Below are 16,128 nucleotides of genomic sequence, written 5' to 3'. Positions count from 1 at the left end.
TGGGGCTATGTTTGGTGGGGGGGGGGGGGGGGGGGGTGTGGGGAGGGGGTGTGGGGGGAGGGGGGGTGGGGAGGGGGGGGGGGGGGGGGGGGGGGGGGGGGGGGGGGGTGTGGGGGGGGGTGGGAGGGGGGGGGGGGGTGGGAGGGGGGTGGGGGGGGGGGGGGTGGTGGGGGGGGGCTGTGGGGAGGGGGGGGGGGGGGGGGGGGGGGGGGAGGGGGGGTGGGGGGGGGGGGGGGTGGGTGGGGCGTGGGGGGCGGAGGGGGGGGGGTGAGGGGGTGGGGAGGGGGGGGGGAGGTGCGGGGGGGGGGGTGTGGGGGGGGGTGGGGGCGGGGGGTGTGGGGCAGGATGTTGTTGGAGGACTGGAGGTCATGACAAATCTGGCAGGTACTGGGTGGATATAGGTGAGAGGATTTGATATGCAGATCGTTGGGCAAAGACAAGTTTACGAGTTATAGGAGTAGAATTAGGCCATTCGGCCCATCGAGTCTACTCCGCCATTCAATCATAGCTGATCTATTTCTCCCTCCTAACCCCATTCTCCTGCCTTCTCCCCATAACCCCTGGCACCCAATCTGTCTATCTCAGAGAGATATCCACTGACGTGGCCTCCACAGCCCTCTGTGGGAATGAGTTCCACAGATTCACCACCCTCCGACTAAAGAAGTTCCTCCTCACCTCCTTCCTAAAAGAGCTCAGTTTAATTCTGAGGCTGTGACCTCTGGTCCAAGACTCTCCCACCAGTGGAAACATCCTCTCCACATCCACTCTATCCAAGCCTTTCATTATTCTGTAAGTTTCAATGAGGTCCCCTCTCAACCTTCTAAACTCCCGCGAGTACAGGCCCAGTGATGTCAAACGCTCATCATATGCTAACCCATTTAATCTGGAATCATTCTTGTCTAAGACCGGAGATGAAAAGACAGAAGGCGTGAGTGTCGTCTGATCTGCAACCGGAATCTTGCAGCCATGAGAAGAGAGCAGAGTCTTTGGAATGGAGAGGTGGGAAAATAAGGTAGTTTAACATAGCTAACATCCTGGTTATGTATTCAAAAATAGAAATGTAAGTGGCTGCATTTAATTATAAACCAGGCAAAAACTTCCACTCATATTTGTCAGTTTGTGATCATGTTGCATTGCACAACTCTGGTCATCTGTGGAATAATCTGTGGGACTGCACACAATGGAACAGAATGCTGCAAAAGTTGTTGACACGAGGCAGGTACTGATTGGGAATGGTCAGCCATGACCACAGTGAATGGCGGTGTTGGCTCGAAGGGCCGAATGGCCTACTCCTGCACCAATTGTCTATTGAAGGGAAAGAATTGCAGCTGCGTCATTTGTGCAATGTGAAGCACATGATGATTTTATTGCAAAAATTACCCGACTTTCAAGACAGCCTGAAAACAGATATGCTATTATTGTGTTGTTTTTAAACTGGTAATAAAAAAGTGAAAATGAACCTCAGGTGCTCTGTATGCAATGCACTGCAGAATCCAGTCTATGGCAGGAGAATACAAGGTGAGGTAAGTTGGAATCTCCACCCGTTGTGCAGCAAGCTGGTTCTGCACTGTCTCTCCATGGATCTGCATGCAATAAAACAATGGATAGCAATGAATGACACTACAATAAACTAAACATTGTTGCTGTCTTAAAGATTAATACCCTAGTTGATTGTAAGTTTATGGGAACGGTCTATTAACTCTGCGTAAGAAGGAACTGCAGATGTTGGTTTCAATCAAATCATTAAGTCTCTAATTTCTTGATTAGTACAGGTATCCGACGTTATGGGGAGAAGGCAGGAGAATGAGGTTAGGAGTGAGAGATAGATCAGCCATGATTGAATGGCGAAGTAGACTTGATGGGCCGAATGGCCTAATTCTACTCCAAGTCCTTATGACATTATCTGATTTTCCTTCGAGATACATAAACACCCAATTTATGCCAAAAACACACATTTGATCAATCACCCACTCACTGTATTAACTAAAGGTGGCCCTTCATCAGTTTCAATCAACCCCTGTGAACTGATGTGATTCTAGACTGGACAATAGTGGAAACCTGTACATATGGCCTGTCACTGCCACACTACTCTACAGGAACAGCTACAAAGGAATCGTTTCTGGATGGCTGATACAGAAGGCCACATACAGGAGCTGGAATCCCAGCAGAGTAATTAAGGAAGGCACAAGATGCTGACGCAAAAGAAAGGAGTTGTAGAGGAATTCAGTGAGTCAGGCAGCATCCATGGAGGGGATAAATAGTCGATGTTTTGAGTCGGGGCTAATGAAGGAATTTAAATTTAGATATTCAGCAAGAGCAGGAGGGTGGGGGGGGGGAGGGGATAGAACTGAATTACCATTTCAAAACATCTGTATCAAAATCAGACTTTATAAAGACGTTTCACAGAGTGCTGGCGTAACTCTTAGCGGGTCAGGCAGCATCTGTGGACAACATGAAACGTCACCTACCCATGTTCTCCAGAGATGCTGCCTGCCCTGCTGAATTACTCCAACACTCTGTGCGTTTCTTTATAAAAGATATATTTTCTATTCTAAGCTATAGGCATCGTAAATTATGAGTATATGCTAACAAGAGAGTTTTAATGTTATGATGAGACGGTTTCCAGGTCTCTGCTCCTGGGAAGATGTGAAATGGGCAAAGCTTGGTGTTCAGTTTTACATTCTCCCAACACATGCATTGCCATGGTGTGGAACAGTTCACTCTGATACAACAGGAGTTGTTATACCGAGTAGCTCGGAGGTCCATGGCCACCCTTCAACATGCTCGGGGCTGAGGGGCTGAGTGGTGAATACTCTATATAATACAACAACTACTTCCCAAACTACTTTCTTACCTGTTTAAACGTGGAGAGGAAATCAAAAAAATTCTTATTCAAGTTGTCTTTCAGGTGGGGCGCCACTTCCATTCCAACCTGTTGGGGCAAGCAGAAGTCAACGATGAACACAAATCAATGATCTAAAACACTGGGTGTAGGTTACTTAACAAAGTTGAAGGACATAGTGCCTTACCCTGCAAAGATAAGCTCTGGCATAAACAGCAACCAATGGATCACCAATGCCTCTAATCATCAATGTCAACCGTGGAAGTGTCTCGGAGATACCACTGTAACAAGTAACATTATATCAGCATGTAATGAAAACCAAAGCAAATTACCACATTCACAATCAATCACAATAATACTTTATTAGCCAAGTATCTTTTGCAACATACGAGGAATTTCATTTGCCAAGTCAGTCATACAAATAAAAAGCAACGGAACACGGAAATGACATTTTAACATCGACATCCACCACAGTGACTCCTCCACATTCCTCACTGTGATGGAAGGCGAAAAAAGCTCAAACTTCAAGCAAATAATTTCACCACAATATTTTGATTTTGCTTTTTGCACAAGTTAGAAACACGTTTGACCAGGTGGGACTAAAATCAGAAAATGTGGAGAATAAAATCCCGGCACTTACGTTTTGGAAAGGAAGGTATTGCATTTTAATATGGCCACCTCCACGTAACTATGATCATTCTAAGGACAATAGATTTTCCACCACATGAAAAGCAGTAAATGGTTAACTTGATATTTTTACCACAAGATGATATTTAAATGTTGCCCACTCTTTTATCCATTTTCTCTCTGGTTCAATTCCATCAAACTTTCTCCTCCCCCTCTCGACACTGCTTGCAGCCTCTCTCCACACGACCCTGTTGCAGCCTCTCTCCACACTGCCCTGTCGCTGTCTTGTTCTGATCCTACAACTCCAAGTTGCCTCTCTCTCCGGCTCCCACTCTGCCTCAACTCCTCTCCGTCTCTCCTTGAGTTTCCACTCCCAATCATCCTTCCCCAATTCATCCACCTTTGCTCTCACCACCTATCCTCTAGACTATAATTCTCTGCTCAGAGCGACTGATACCTCGTTTAAGCCCATCCAAAGCCCTATTCTGTGTCAGTTTCCTCCCCCCACCCCCCCCCCCCCGAGACTCCAGTCCCTCTCCCCAGCTGGACTGCCCATTCCCATCTCCCTGATCCCTGCCACCTCCTCCATCACTCAATCTTATTTCCCATTTTCTAGTACTTACACCAACCCCTGGCTCAGTGTGGTCAGAGCCACTGCGTCCCCTCCTCTCCGGCCGCCTGGCTCTGTGTGGTCAGACCCACCACGTCCCCTCCTCTCCGGCCACCTCGCTCTGTGTGGTCAGACCCACCACGTCCCCTCCTCTCCGGCCGCCTGGCTCTGTGTGGTCAGAGCCACTGCGTCCCCTCCCCTCCGGCCGCCTCGCTCTGTGTGGTCAGACCCACCACGTCCCCTCCTCTCCGGCCGCCTGGCTCGGTGTGGTCAGACCCACTGCGTCCCCTCCTCTCCCGCCGCCTGGTTCTGTGTGGTCAGACCCACCACGTCCCCTCCTCTCCGGCCCCCTCGCTCTGTGTGGTCAGACCCACCACGTCCCCTCCTCTCCGGCCGCCTGGCTCTGTGTGGTCTGGGCCACCACGTCCCCTCCCCTCCGGCCCCACTCTGCCAAAGCCCCCATTTCTCAGTCTCCCTCTCACCCACCTGTGGCCAAATCTCTGCCAATACAGATCCCGAATGCCACAGTTCCCACTTCCCTTCCTCTGCTCCAGCCTTTTACAAAATATTCATTCATCAGTCTCTGAGCATCCAATTCCAATTCCCCTCACCCTCTGCCACCCTCTCTCCATGCTCCCATTCCACTATCTCCCACGCTGCCATTCCCCAAACCTCTACCCTATCACAGGCCCCTCGTCACAACTGCTGCCCACCCCTTCTCTGTAACAATGTAACGGAGATAAATAGAATAATTGCCTGGGTGATCCACAGAAACTGGCAATTATAATTCTGTTGATTGGAACACTATAATTTATTAATACACATTTAAACAGACTTTGAAAGTTAAGGAACAAATGTATTTTTTATTCCCTTTGGTTACAAATAAAGAGGCTGCAACAGGTTTCACCTCTCAGCGGGCTCTACACTGGCTCGACATTGCATTTCCTCAAGCATGCCGTTATAAAGCTTCAGGTTGTGAGCTACGACCAGCGCAGCGCAGCCCAATATGTGTAAGGATACAATCTGGAAATGAGCTCTCGAATAGACGCAACCTTGAAGAACCAGTTCAGACAGGTTTCTTTTGCAGTTTCATTCACTTCGTCCTGACCAAAGTTATCTGCAACACAAATACAATATTTACTACTGAAAATATAAAAATGTTGAACTGTACTCCACATGAAATATGTGTCTATTTCCAACAAATGTCACATTTTATGTTTGTTCAAATCACTCTCACAATTTCCTGTGAAAGAATCACCGCTACAGGAATATCATCGCAAATACCAGAACTAGAATGCATCGTATGAAAGTTGACATAAGGAGGCCAAACAGTGGCACAACATTTAATGCCTTTACGTAATGACCTGACATGTTGGTTCCAGCGAGGGGAATTCGGCTCTTGGTACACATGGACAGAATGCGCTCATGTACTAGTTTACCTGCAATAAAATAGAGAAATAATCATTCATGTAACTTATTGTCTACAAATGTCGTGGCAAATACAGACTGATCATTATCATCAGAATCGTTCAAAAGGCGATATTTACGGAATGCGTATATGTCAGGGAATAAGGGTTAGAGGTTGGTAATTGGTTGAGATAGGAAGCAAAAAAGGAACAAACTCCAATTTGCAGAATGTGAGGCATTTCTCAGGGATCTCAATTTACCACAATATCTTGAAGAGACTGTTGTTTAAGAAGGAACTGCAGATGCTGGAAAATCGAAGGTAGACAAAAATGCTGGAGAAACTCATCGGGTGAGACAGCATCTATGGAGCGAAGGAATAGGTGACGTTTCGGGTCGAAACCCTTCTTCAGACTGATGTGAGGGTGAAGGGGCGGGAAGAAGAAAGGAAAAGGAGGAGCCAGTGGGCTGAGGGAGAGCTGAGAAGGGGAGGAGAAAGTAGGGACTGTCTGAAATTAGAGAATACCGCTGGTACTTCCCTATATAGTCTTTCTGCTGGTTCATACAGCAGAAAGACTATGCAGGGAATAATGTTGAACAATGTCTGAAGAAGGGTTTCGACCCGAAACGTTGCCTATTTCCTTCGCTCCATAGATGCTGCCTCACCCGCTGAGTTTCTCCAGCATTTTTGTCTATCTTGAAGAGACTTGTGGTTTTGGGTGCCATTAACTTAAATAGCACACTAAACTGTGTGTATACAAAGCTACAAAGAAACGATAGTGAGCACAACTCTGCTTGATTCACTGCATAAACTGCCCACAGGTCCAAACCCAAGCTCAGCCCACTCTGCTTTAGACTGTGACAGCTGGTTTATATTCAAGTCTAGTACTAACATGGAGCAAAACCCTGCTGCACAATGCTGGATGTGCAGACATGCAAAAGGTACCACTGTTTATCATCTTGAAAGAACACCGCTATAAATGCTGACCACAGTAGTAGACACAACATCATTACTTTTAAAAGTGATGACGTTGAATCTGAAACATTCCCAGTAAGCTGGGGATGGTGAAGTGATTACACAGTTGGAATGTCAGATTGAAAGGAACAGCAACAACATTCAGCTGCTTCATCATAATTAACAAATATCCTGATTCAAATCATGTTTCAAAAAGCTACAATTTTGTAAACACAAGGGCATTTCATTCCAAATTAATCAACGTGATGGCGAGAGTGATTACCGAAGTAACATTAGTGTCCAACCAGTTGTTACAAACTCAGCCGGCATCAAAATGCAGTGCCTTTCACAAGGTGCAGAAGCTTCAAAGCCCTGTTCCACTGTACGAGTTCATTCAAAGAGTTCTCCCATGTTTGCTATGATTTGAACTCAGAGATTTACCGTAATGGCCGCTGTCGGTACTCGGGGCTCTCGTGGACATTTTTCAACATGTTGAAAAATCTTCACGAGTCTTCCCGAGCTTACCACGTTTCCCCGAGTACCTGCCATCAGCGTTACGAGCCGCTAAGAGACGTCCGAGCTCCGACGTACCCGCTGCTTACATTCTCCGTGCTTACCACGAGTTTGATTTTTTTTTTAAACTCGGGAGAGCTCTCGAATAAACTCGTACAGTGGGACAGGGCGATAAGTGTAGATTTCACAGAAGCTTTTTCTAATAAATAAACCTGCCATTTACTGATCAAGCCCATCAGCTTCAATTCTTCAGTGAATTATTTCCCCTGCATTTGACCCTTGTTTTTGTCCCCATAACAAACCAACTGTGAAGACCTCTGGCTGCATCCAGGCAGCACATTTTGCACAATAGTTTTGTACAGTAATTTCTGCTTTTTAGTTTAAAACTCTAAAACAGTCTGTCAACATTAAAAACCATGTCATGGACATTTCTGAATCTTACCAAACGTATCCAAAATATCAGTGATCAGCACAAATTTGCTTGGATAAAACTGTATCACGCTTGTGTCAGAGAGCAGCTTGGAGCACTATAAATAGAACAAAGTCTCATGTTAAAACACTAAAGAGTAACAGAATACAATTATGATAATCTCCCGAGAAAAAAAACAAAAATACTGAAGTAGTTAATATTTGGACCGAAAAAGTTAATACTTTTTTTAGAAATTACTTTCCAAGATCTGGCCACCACTGCCAAGATGGATATGTTGCCATCTCTATCCACCCTTGCTAGAGGGGAACTGGTTGGAACATAGTGGGTGGGACTATGGAATGAGCTGTCACACAAGTGGCTGTCTGAAGAAGTGTCTCAACCCAAAACGTCACCCATTCCTTCTCTCCACAGATGCTGCCTGACCCACTGAGTTACTCCAGCACTCTGTGAAACGTCACCTATCTATGTTCTCCACAGATGCTGCCTGACCCACTGAGTTACTCCAGCACTCTGTGAAACGTCACCTATCCATGTTCTCCACAGATGCTGCTTGACCCGCTGAGTTACTCCAGCACTCTGTGAAACGTCACCTATCCATGTTCTCCACAGATGCTGCCTGACCCGCTGAGTTACTCCAGCACTCTGTGAAACGTCACCTATCCATGTTCTCCACAGATGCTGCCTGACCCACTGAGTTACCCCAGCACTCTGTGAAACGTCACCTATCCATGTTCTCCACAGATGCTGCCTGACCCACTGAGTTACCCCAGCATTTTGTATTGAGCTGCCACCCAAAGCTGTAGAGGCGATGCAATTACAATGTTTAAAATACATTTTGCAGCTTCATAGATGGGAACAGTTTTAGATGCACAGGGGCAACAAAAACTCAGGCAAATGTGACCAACTCTGATAGATAACTTGGTCAGTGTGGACAAGTTGAGGGCTTGTTTCCATGCTGTCTAAATCTGGATTAAATGTACTGACTCAAACCACAATACTAACCACATTTTTGGATCACAGATATTCAACAAAATAGTACATCAGAGCTGTACCACATGGTAAAACCTAGTGCCAAGTATTTGAATTACTTTTGAATATTTACACTATTGTGTTCTACAAGTGAGAATTGGGTTGACCCAATGCTGTTAGAGCAAATGGCAAGTAGTTCTTTGCTGTAGTACTATCCAACAGGGGGAACAATAACATGCTTAGTTGCTTGCTAGTTTGAAGCTGACCTGAATAACTATCTTCAGCGCTTTCACTTTCTGATCTGTAGCCCAGGCATCCTTCAGTGACTGATTCAGCTCTCCAATCCTGTTTATATAGTCCTGCTGACTCAAGTTTAGAAGCTCTTTTTGTGAACCCTTGTGCAAAATAAAAAGAATACCAATTAACAAAAATGAAATGTATACATTTACAAAAGAATGTCATTAATAATTATATTCAAAACCTATAATAATACATTTCAGATTATATCATTCCTACAAGACATTGAAATTACACAAGAAAACAGATTTACAATTGCAGATGGGCAAACTAGAAGAATTGCTCTCTGTGATATCAGAATAGCCATTTCCAGCACATATTGAGCACTTTACCCCTAAAGCCTTTCATACACAGTTAAGGGTGAATCTTTGACCTACATTTACTTAATTTTCAGACCGAACATGAAGAATTGCTACTTTGTTTGGAGAATATATACTATCTATGCTCTTTGGTACAAATTAGTTTTATTACCTAGTAAACTTGGTTAGACATTTTAAAGTACTTTTTTTTTCCAGTGGAAATCACAAATCAATTAGCCAACTATAGCGCTGCAATCCTACCAACTATAGCGCTGCAATCCAACCAATTAAATCAAGATTGTAATAATAATTTATGGTTGTATTTGTTGACATAACATTTACTTTTCCTTTAAATGAGCGAGCATATTTCTGTGAAATCAACTCCAGAGAAACAATCATTCCTCATGCAGAAACTTCCCAACGTCAGGCATGAGAGAGAAAGACCAGGATGATGGACACACAAACCAAAGACAAGCAGTTCGATGTCCAGGTGCAAATTAAATTCTGCAAATGTTAATGATGTGTTTTCTTTAAACTAAACTAAAGACTGATTTGTTTTATTTTCTTTCAATAGACTAAACTTCAATGCAATTAGAGATTTCCTTAAAATAATCAAATTCTAAAGTTAAGTATCTCATGATTCCACTGAACAAGGGATACATAACTTTGAAATGATGCCCATATCTAATTGTTTCAGATATCATGGCGCCTCCACTGAGCCAATAAACTTTAAAATGTTTAACATATTTAAAAGACCAATAAAATGCAAACAACAAGCATTTTAAAATGTGGAGATTTACATGGTCAAAATATAAATAAGCTCCTTTCAATCATTATTCTCACTGTCCAATTGCTTATTGTTGATAGTTACTAATTAGTGGAAAACCATAAATCTCTTCCTGCGAACAACTCATAATATTTTGCATTTGAAACAACTATCAGTTACCTCCTCAAGGTCGTCTAACTCTTCTAAACGAGTCCTCACTTTTTCAGAAACAGCTGAGCCAGGACCTGTGGGTTTATCTGTGAGAGAATACAATAGATATATATAGCAGAATCTTTGAATGCAGCTTGAAAAACTAAGCATTTCAACAAACTTACTCCAGCCACTTACCTTTCTCAGATCCCAAGAATAAATTCTGTAAAGGAAAAACAGCCAATATAAAACATGTTTCATTTATATTATGTATTAAAAAAGGTACTTTGTGAATTGCTTCATTACTTAAATGTAAAACCTTATTGACTTTGAGGCAGCCAAACATTATTTAAGCAGATGGAGAGTTGTTTAGATGAGCCTTACTATGGACAACTTCTCTGTGGTTGTGTATCGTGTGAGTATATAACTCCGCTTCCCAGACCACAGATCAAAGTCGGTTCCGACTCCTGCATCCTCCTGTTTGTCACGCTGCTTTTTACCAGGAGCCCATGTAAAACAATGGGAAAAGTGAGAATCAAAACAAGGACAAGCATTTCACTTACAATGCAAGTTGTGAAAAGGCTGTTCTTTCAGAAGAGAGATTAATATGAACACAATGAAAACAAATGTACAACTGTGTCATTAACACCTAAACATGTTTTCCAGCATGAGTCCGGCTTAAAAATAAAACAGATGTCTGGCAACACGTTAAAGAACACTATAGATACGTAAAGCAAAAACACTAGATGCTGGAAACACTCAGCAGATCAGACAGCATCTGTGCAAAGAGGTAATATTGCAGGTCCAAAACCCTTGGTCAGAACTGGGAAAGATAAATTCAATTTGTTTTCAGAGGCAGAGGTGGTGTTGGAGGACGGGCAGAACAAAGGATAGATTCTCATCGGAGTCGACAGACGAGTTAAAATGAGTGAGAGTGGGAGTTAGAACATAGAACATAGAAACATGGAACAACACGCGTGTCTGTCGTGTAACGTGTTACATGTGGCGATGACAGTGAGAGTGGAAGGTACAACAACACGCATGTTTGTCCGTGTAACGTGTTACACATGGTCAGGTTGTGTACATGTGCAGACCTAGCAGGAAACGAACTGAACATAAAACAACTCATGCTGAAATGGCCTGCTCTGATAAGAGAAGAATTGGCAAGCTACCTAATATGGGAGAGTTTTGTGCCCTACAGATTTATCTGACTGCTACATTTCCCCAATCAGAGATATTCCCTTTGTTCTCCTCATCCCAAAACTGAACTTGTTTTCAGTAGATGTTGCCAGAGGTTGAGTAGGCTTGGACTCTATTCCTTGGAGCGCAGGAGGATGAGGAGTGAACAAGCTGCTGGAGGTAGTTGAGGCTGGGACTACCCCAACATTTAAGAAACAGTTAGACAGGAACATGTGTAGGAAAGAACTGCAGATGCTGGTTTAAATTGAAGGTAGACACAAAATGCCGGAGTAACGCAGCGGGACAGGCAACATCTCTGGGTAAAAGGAATGGGTGATATTTCGGGGCGAGAGGACAGGTTGGACCAAATGCGGGCTGGTGGGACTATTGCAGCTGGCACACGTTGGCCGGTGTGGGCAAGCTGGGCCGAAGAGTCTGTTTCCACACTGTATCACTCTATGACTATAACAATTTTACCGTTTATCCCAAGGCAGTCAGCCTTGACTTGCTCACAAATAACTACTTAAAGTAGCAGTAGCTAGAGCAACTGTAGTTAGACAACAATGTCCAAATAGTATGTTAAAGATATCATGGTACAAACATGTTCTAAGGACGCCATGCTGAAAGTGCCATGTATATTAAAGATAGCATGCTACAAACACGTTCTAAGAACACGGTGCTGACATTGGTTTTCCCCGTGGTCCCTGCCGCAGCTGAGAGAGGATCGGTTGTTGCAGCAAAGAGTGACAAAGGGTCGCTGCCGTCCAGCATGCTGCTCAGAGGGTCCACGACCGAGCTGCTCGAGGATGATGATGTGGATGAAGTACTTCCTTTACGGGCAACTTTCTTTGCCTTTGATTCAGTGACCTGCAGAGAATCACCAAATGCATACGTTACTTTTCAAAGTGAATTATCAACATATATTTTGAACTTCCTCATCAGTATTGACACGTGGGCTAAAGGGGTACATTATAATAAGAAAAACCTGAAAACTTGAGACATTTACTGATTATTTCACAAGCATTGAAACTAAAAGGGGTGAGCACATTTTGTTTGCTTTGCCCTAACAAGTATATCAGCTTTCACACTTATTGTATTTTCTTAAACATAGTTAACTTCAAAATAGTTTCAAACATTGGATACTTTTCTTACATTTTCATGCATAAATTGGCAACATGAATTTATGCCAAGATGATATTAAATGAAAGACTCTGTGGCAAGTAGGCTAATGTCATAAAACTAATTTACTGCTTATATCGTTCATCGATGGTTCATCCATTCATGAATACATTCAGGTGATCAGTAGATGATAGATAGTACAGTAGATGAACCTACAGTAATCAGCTTCAGTGGGTGGAAGTCTCCAAACTCTAACGGCCCTGCCTCCAGACGGCATGCTTCCAATTCTGCTTTATAATTCCTCTCTCTGGAATGCCTGAAGGAAAATAATAAAAAACAGAGAGTACAGTGTTCAGCTTTCACTTAATTCTTGCTTTGCTGCTTCTTTTACCCAATCTGAGCAGAACCATTCCTCTCATCCAAACCAAACTTCTCTTTTCAAACAGGGACTATTTTTCCTCCTCAGTCTTCAAACAAACGAGAGACAATTTGTCTCCAACTACTAGACACTTGTTTGTCATTACCTGGATAATATGATATTTTAAGTGCAAGTTTTCATTTTTACATATCTTGCAAGACATTTACATATCTCGGATTAAGCAAAGCACAACTGCTGTATTTGCAATAAATAGAATCTAACGAAGATACTAGTAGAAATTTAGTCTCATTTATAAATAAGTGAATTCTACTGTTGTTAAGTGAACTGTCCAGCTAAACAAAAACAGTTATAAATAATGCAGAAGCCAAGCACATACCCGCTACATTCATAACCAGGCAAAGACAACTCGATTAATGTATTATGAAACACAATTGCAAGTGGTGCTTAGTTCCAGTCAAGATGATTAAATGTGAACAAAAGAACTGCAGATGCTGGTTTAAATCGAAGGTAAACACAAAATGCTGGAGAAACTCAGCGGGTCAGGCCGCATCTCTGGAGAGAAGGAATGGGTGACGTTTCAGGTTGAGACCCTTCTTCAGTCTGAAGGCACTTTATGTGAAGGTACTTTAGCAGTTACACTCATCCATGTCTGAAGTTATGACCTTTGTCAGGGAACGGAAAACATTGGATTTCAAATTAGAAAGAGTGCACCAGTTTTGGCATCAATCTCCATTGCCCAGTTTTTATTTCTGAGGCAATAATGCAAACTCCCTTTCTTATTAGCTCACAGATGCCCCATCTTTCTGTGGGTAAGTTGTGGCTATTGACAAGTGTTTCACATGGAATCTAGGACTAGTATGTAAACGGCAACCAGCGTGTGCCTTCTAAACAAAGTGAGATATGCACAGCCTAAACCACGAGGTGCAAATTAAAATTCAATACCAAAAACACAAAACAAAATGACAGAAGAAAAAACAATATATTTTTCACATCTTAATTGAAGAATAGACAATAGATGCAGGAGTAGGCCGTTTGGCCCTTTAAGCCAGCACCGCCATTCACTGTGATCACGGCTGATCATCCACAATCAGTACCCCGTTCCTGTCTTCTCCCCATATCCCTTGACTCCGCTAACTTTAAGAGCTCTATCTAACTCTCTCTTGAAAGAATCCAGAGAACCGGCCTCCACCGCCCTTTTAGGCAGAAAATTCCACAGACTCACAACTCTGTGTGTGAAAAAGTATTTCCTCATCTCCGTTCTAAATGGCTTACCCCTTATTCTTAAACTGTGGCCCCTGGTTCTGGACTCCCCCAACATCGGGGACTACACTCAAAGGTATTCCACAATTAAAGGCACAACAGCTGTCAGCAATTAGAATAAGAACACACATCCTTGAATGTTTACTCTTGGACCATTTGTCTTCAACTGCTCTTTGTTTGTGACATACAAACCATGAGCAATGCATGACCATCATTGCCTGAACTCCCAATCAGCACCACAAGACAAGGTGATGTAGCCCTTTATTTGTCCATTCACTGCTGGGGTAAGCAATAACTGCTGTGTAGTGTTTACCATGTGGCTAGCCCAATACAGACCACAGCATGCAACTTGGGTGTTAGTGATGGTGCTGAAGGCCTGGAGAAGGACGCTGGTATGTTTACCCTTCCAGTGAAGGTGGGGCATTTTGCAGAGACACCATTGGTGAGGTTTGTCCAGTGCCTTGAGACACCTGTTATATTTACTCCAGGACACAGAGGCATAGAGGAGGGCACATATCACCACTGCACAGTAGACCAGGATCTTTATGCCAGGCCTGAAGTCTTGATCTTCAGGGGGATATGGGCCAAACGCATGCAGGTGGGACTAATGTAAATGGGGCATGTTGATTGGCATAGTCAAGTTGGGTCAAAGAGCCTGTTTCTATGCTGTATGAATCGATATTCTTTTCCTCAACTGATCTAAAGGTTGTGCTGGTCATTCACACAGCAATGAATTTCACCAGAGAGGCTTGCCTTTGCAGAGGTGGATCGCAAGATTGGGGATGTGGTGCATTCTCTACGGTCTCACCATGAACCTTTATTTTCAGAAACTAAGGTGATGTATTGGAAGCAAACTGCTAGAGGTATGTGGTATTGATTATTGTGTATAAAGCATGTGTAGACACACATGCTGTCAACACACTGCCACAACAGCAGTGACATTAGTTGCCATCAGTTCTGAAGAACATTAATTTCACTTCTGCAATTCATTGAAGTGAGGAGCAACGATGAGTCAAGAGATTAAGTTGCAATTGGGGCACAGACAGAGCCTTGTTTGACACTGACCTTCAGTGAGGCCGGAATGCTGTTCTGTTGTAATAGTTCGAGTACTTGGATGGTTTGCTGTCAATAATTCTGCGCCAAATGCGACACGATTTATAGGATATGGCAAGTTTACAGAACAAAGCAGTGGACGCAACTTCTGCTGAAAAGGCAAACAGAAGAGCAAGGCTATCTTCACGGTGTGAGCTCGTCTGGTGTCTCTGCTCCCCCTGAAGCTTGACCATGTGCAGGCACCAACACTGAACATCTGTGCAGATACCATAACTCATGCTGAAAGGAACAACACAAAGCTCTCCTCAGCTACACCTTGTTTTGATCTGAACAACCTTGACTCTATTCCAAAGCAACCTATTTGGGCCACTATTGCTGAAAAGGAAACAAAAATAAAGCCTATTCGAAAGAAAAAACAACAGTGTCTCAGGAGAGGATCCTATCCCGGTGGATGTCCCAAAGCTGAGCAGTGAACTGTTTCAGATACAAACCTATAGTCTCATCAGGACCAGCCTCTCTATTGATCAGGGTTACTTCAGGTAGGGAGACAACGGGACGGCGCGGGGGGGGGAGGGGGGGGGAGGGAGAGACAGCGGTGCCCGCGGTACAACGGCGACAGTGTGGGGGGGGTGTGGGTGTGTGTGGGGGGGGGGGGGGGGGGACAGGGGGAGGGGGGAGAGACAGCGGTGCCCGCGGTACAACGGGGGGGGGGGGGGGGACAGTGTGGGGATGGGGGGGGTAGCACCGGGCCCGGCTCCGTGTTGCTGAGCAACTCCTTACCACTGCACGGCCGCCATCTTTCCGCGCTAGGTCACGTGACACACCTCACGTCACCTGTTAACGCGTCACGTCCGCGACGGCCGCCATGTTTGTGCGGGGCAGAGAGCCCGCGGCGGCGGCGGCCCCATACTGCCCCGCAGCGGCCCCATACTGCCCCGCAGCGGTGCGGCTCCATACTGCCCCGCAGCGGTGCGGCTCCATACTGCCCCGCAGCGGCAGCGGCTCCATACTGCCCCGCAGCGGTGCGGCTCCATACCAAAGATCCTGCTCCATACTTCCCCGCAGCGGCAGCGACCCCATACTGCCCCGCAGCGGCAGCGACTCCATACTGCCCCGCAGCGGCAGCGACTCCATACTGCCCCGCAGCGGCAGCGACTCCATACTGCCCCGCAGCGGCAGCCCCGCACTCCATACTGCCCCGCAGCGGCCCCATACTGCCCCGCAGCGGTGCCATACTCCATACTGCCCCGTAGTGGTGCCAGCGGCTCCATACTGC

At 44.8% G+C, this 16,128-nt stretch overlaps 1 protein-coding gene across 2 annotated transcripts in view; it reads right to left on the bottom strand.

Moving 5' to 3' along the window:
* Positions 1 to 15,685, bottom strand: part of vps35l (VPS35 endosomal protein sorting factor like) — a 51,731-nt gene extending 36,046 nt beyond the window's left edge. Inside the window, exons 1-14 of one of the 2 annotated variants that reach the window (XM_055650956.1) lie at positions 15,633 to 15,685; positions 12,377 to 12,476; positions 11,726 to 11,908; positions 10,247 to 10,354; positions 10,061 to 10,085; positions 9,893 to 9,969; positions 8,617 to 8,745; positions 7,394 to 7,478; positions 5,444 to 5,518; positions 5,100 to 5,196; positions 3,483 to 3,530; positions 3,030 to 3,123; positions 2,855 to 2,932; positions 1,461 to 1,583 (exon numbers count right to left, since the gene is read on the bottom strand). In XM_055650956.1, the coding sequence (XP_055506931.1) occupies positions 1,461 to 1,583; positions 2,855 to 2,932; positions 3,030 to 3,123; positions 3,483 to 3,530; positions 5,100 to 5,196; positions 5,444 to 5,518; positions 7,394 to 7,478; positions 8,617 to 8,745; positions 9,893 to 9,969; positions 10,061 to 10,085; positions 10,247 to 10,354; positions 11,726 to 11,908; positions 12,377 to 12,476; positions 15,633 to 15,649 (1,239 nt within the window). In that variant the 5' untranslated portion in view covers positions 15,650 to 15,685. The remainder of the gene's footprint in view (positions 1 to 1,460; positions 1,584 to 2,854; positions 2,933 to 3,029; positions 3,124 to 3,482; positions 3,531 to 5,099; positions 5,197 to 5,443; positions 5,519 to 7,393; positions 7,479 to 8,616; positions 8,746 to 9,892; positions 9,970 to 10,060; positions 10,086 to 10,246; positions 10,355 to 11,725; positions 11,909 to 12,376; positions 12,477 to 15,632) is intronic. The other variant, XM_055650957.1, reaches the window with a different exon arrangement.
* Between the last annotated feature and the right edge of the window lie 443 nt (positions 15,686 to 16,128).

This window comes from Leucoraja erinacea, chromosome 20 (assembly GCF_028641065.1).
Source record: "Leucoraja erinacea ecotype New England chromosome 20, Leri_hhj_1, whole genome shotgun sequence".
Classification (NCBI taxonomy): domain Eukaryota; kingdom Metazoa; phylum Chordata; class Chondrichthyes; order Rajiformes; family Rajidae; genus Leucoraja; species Leucoraja erinaceus.
This window is presented reverse-complemented; position numbering and strand designations above follow the sequence as displayed.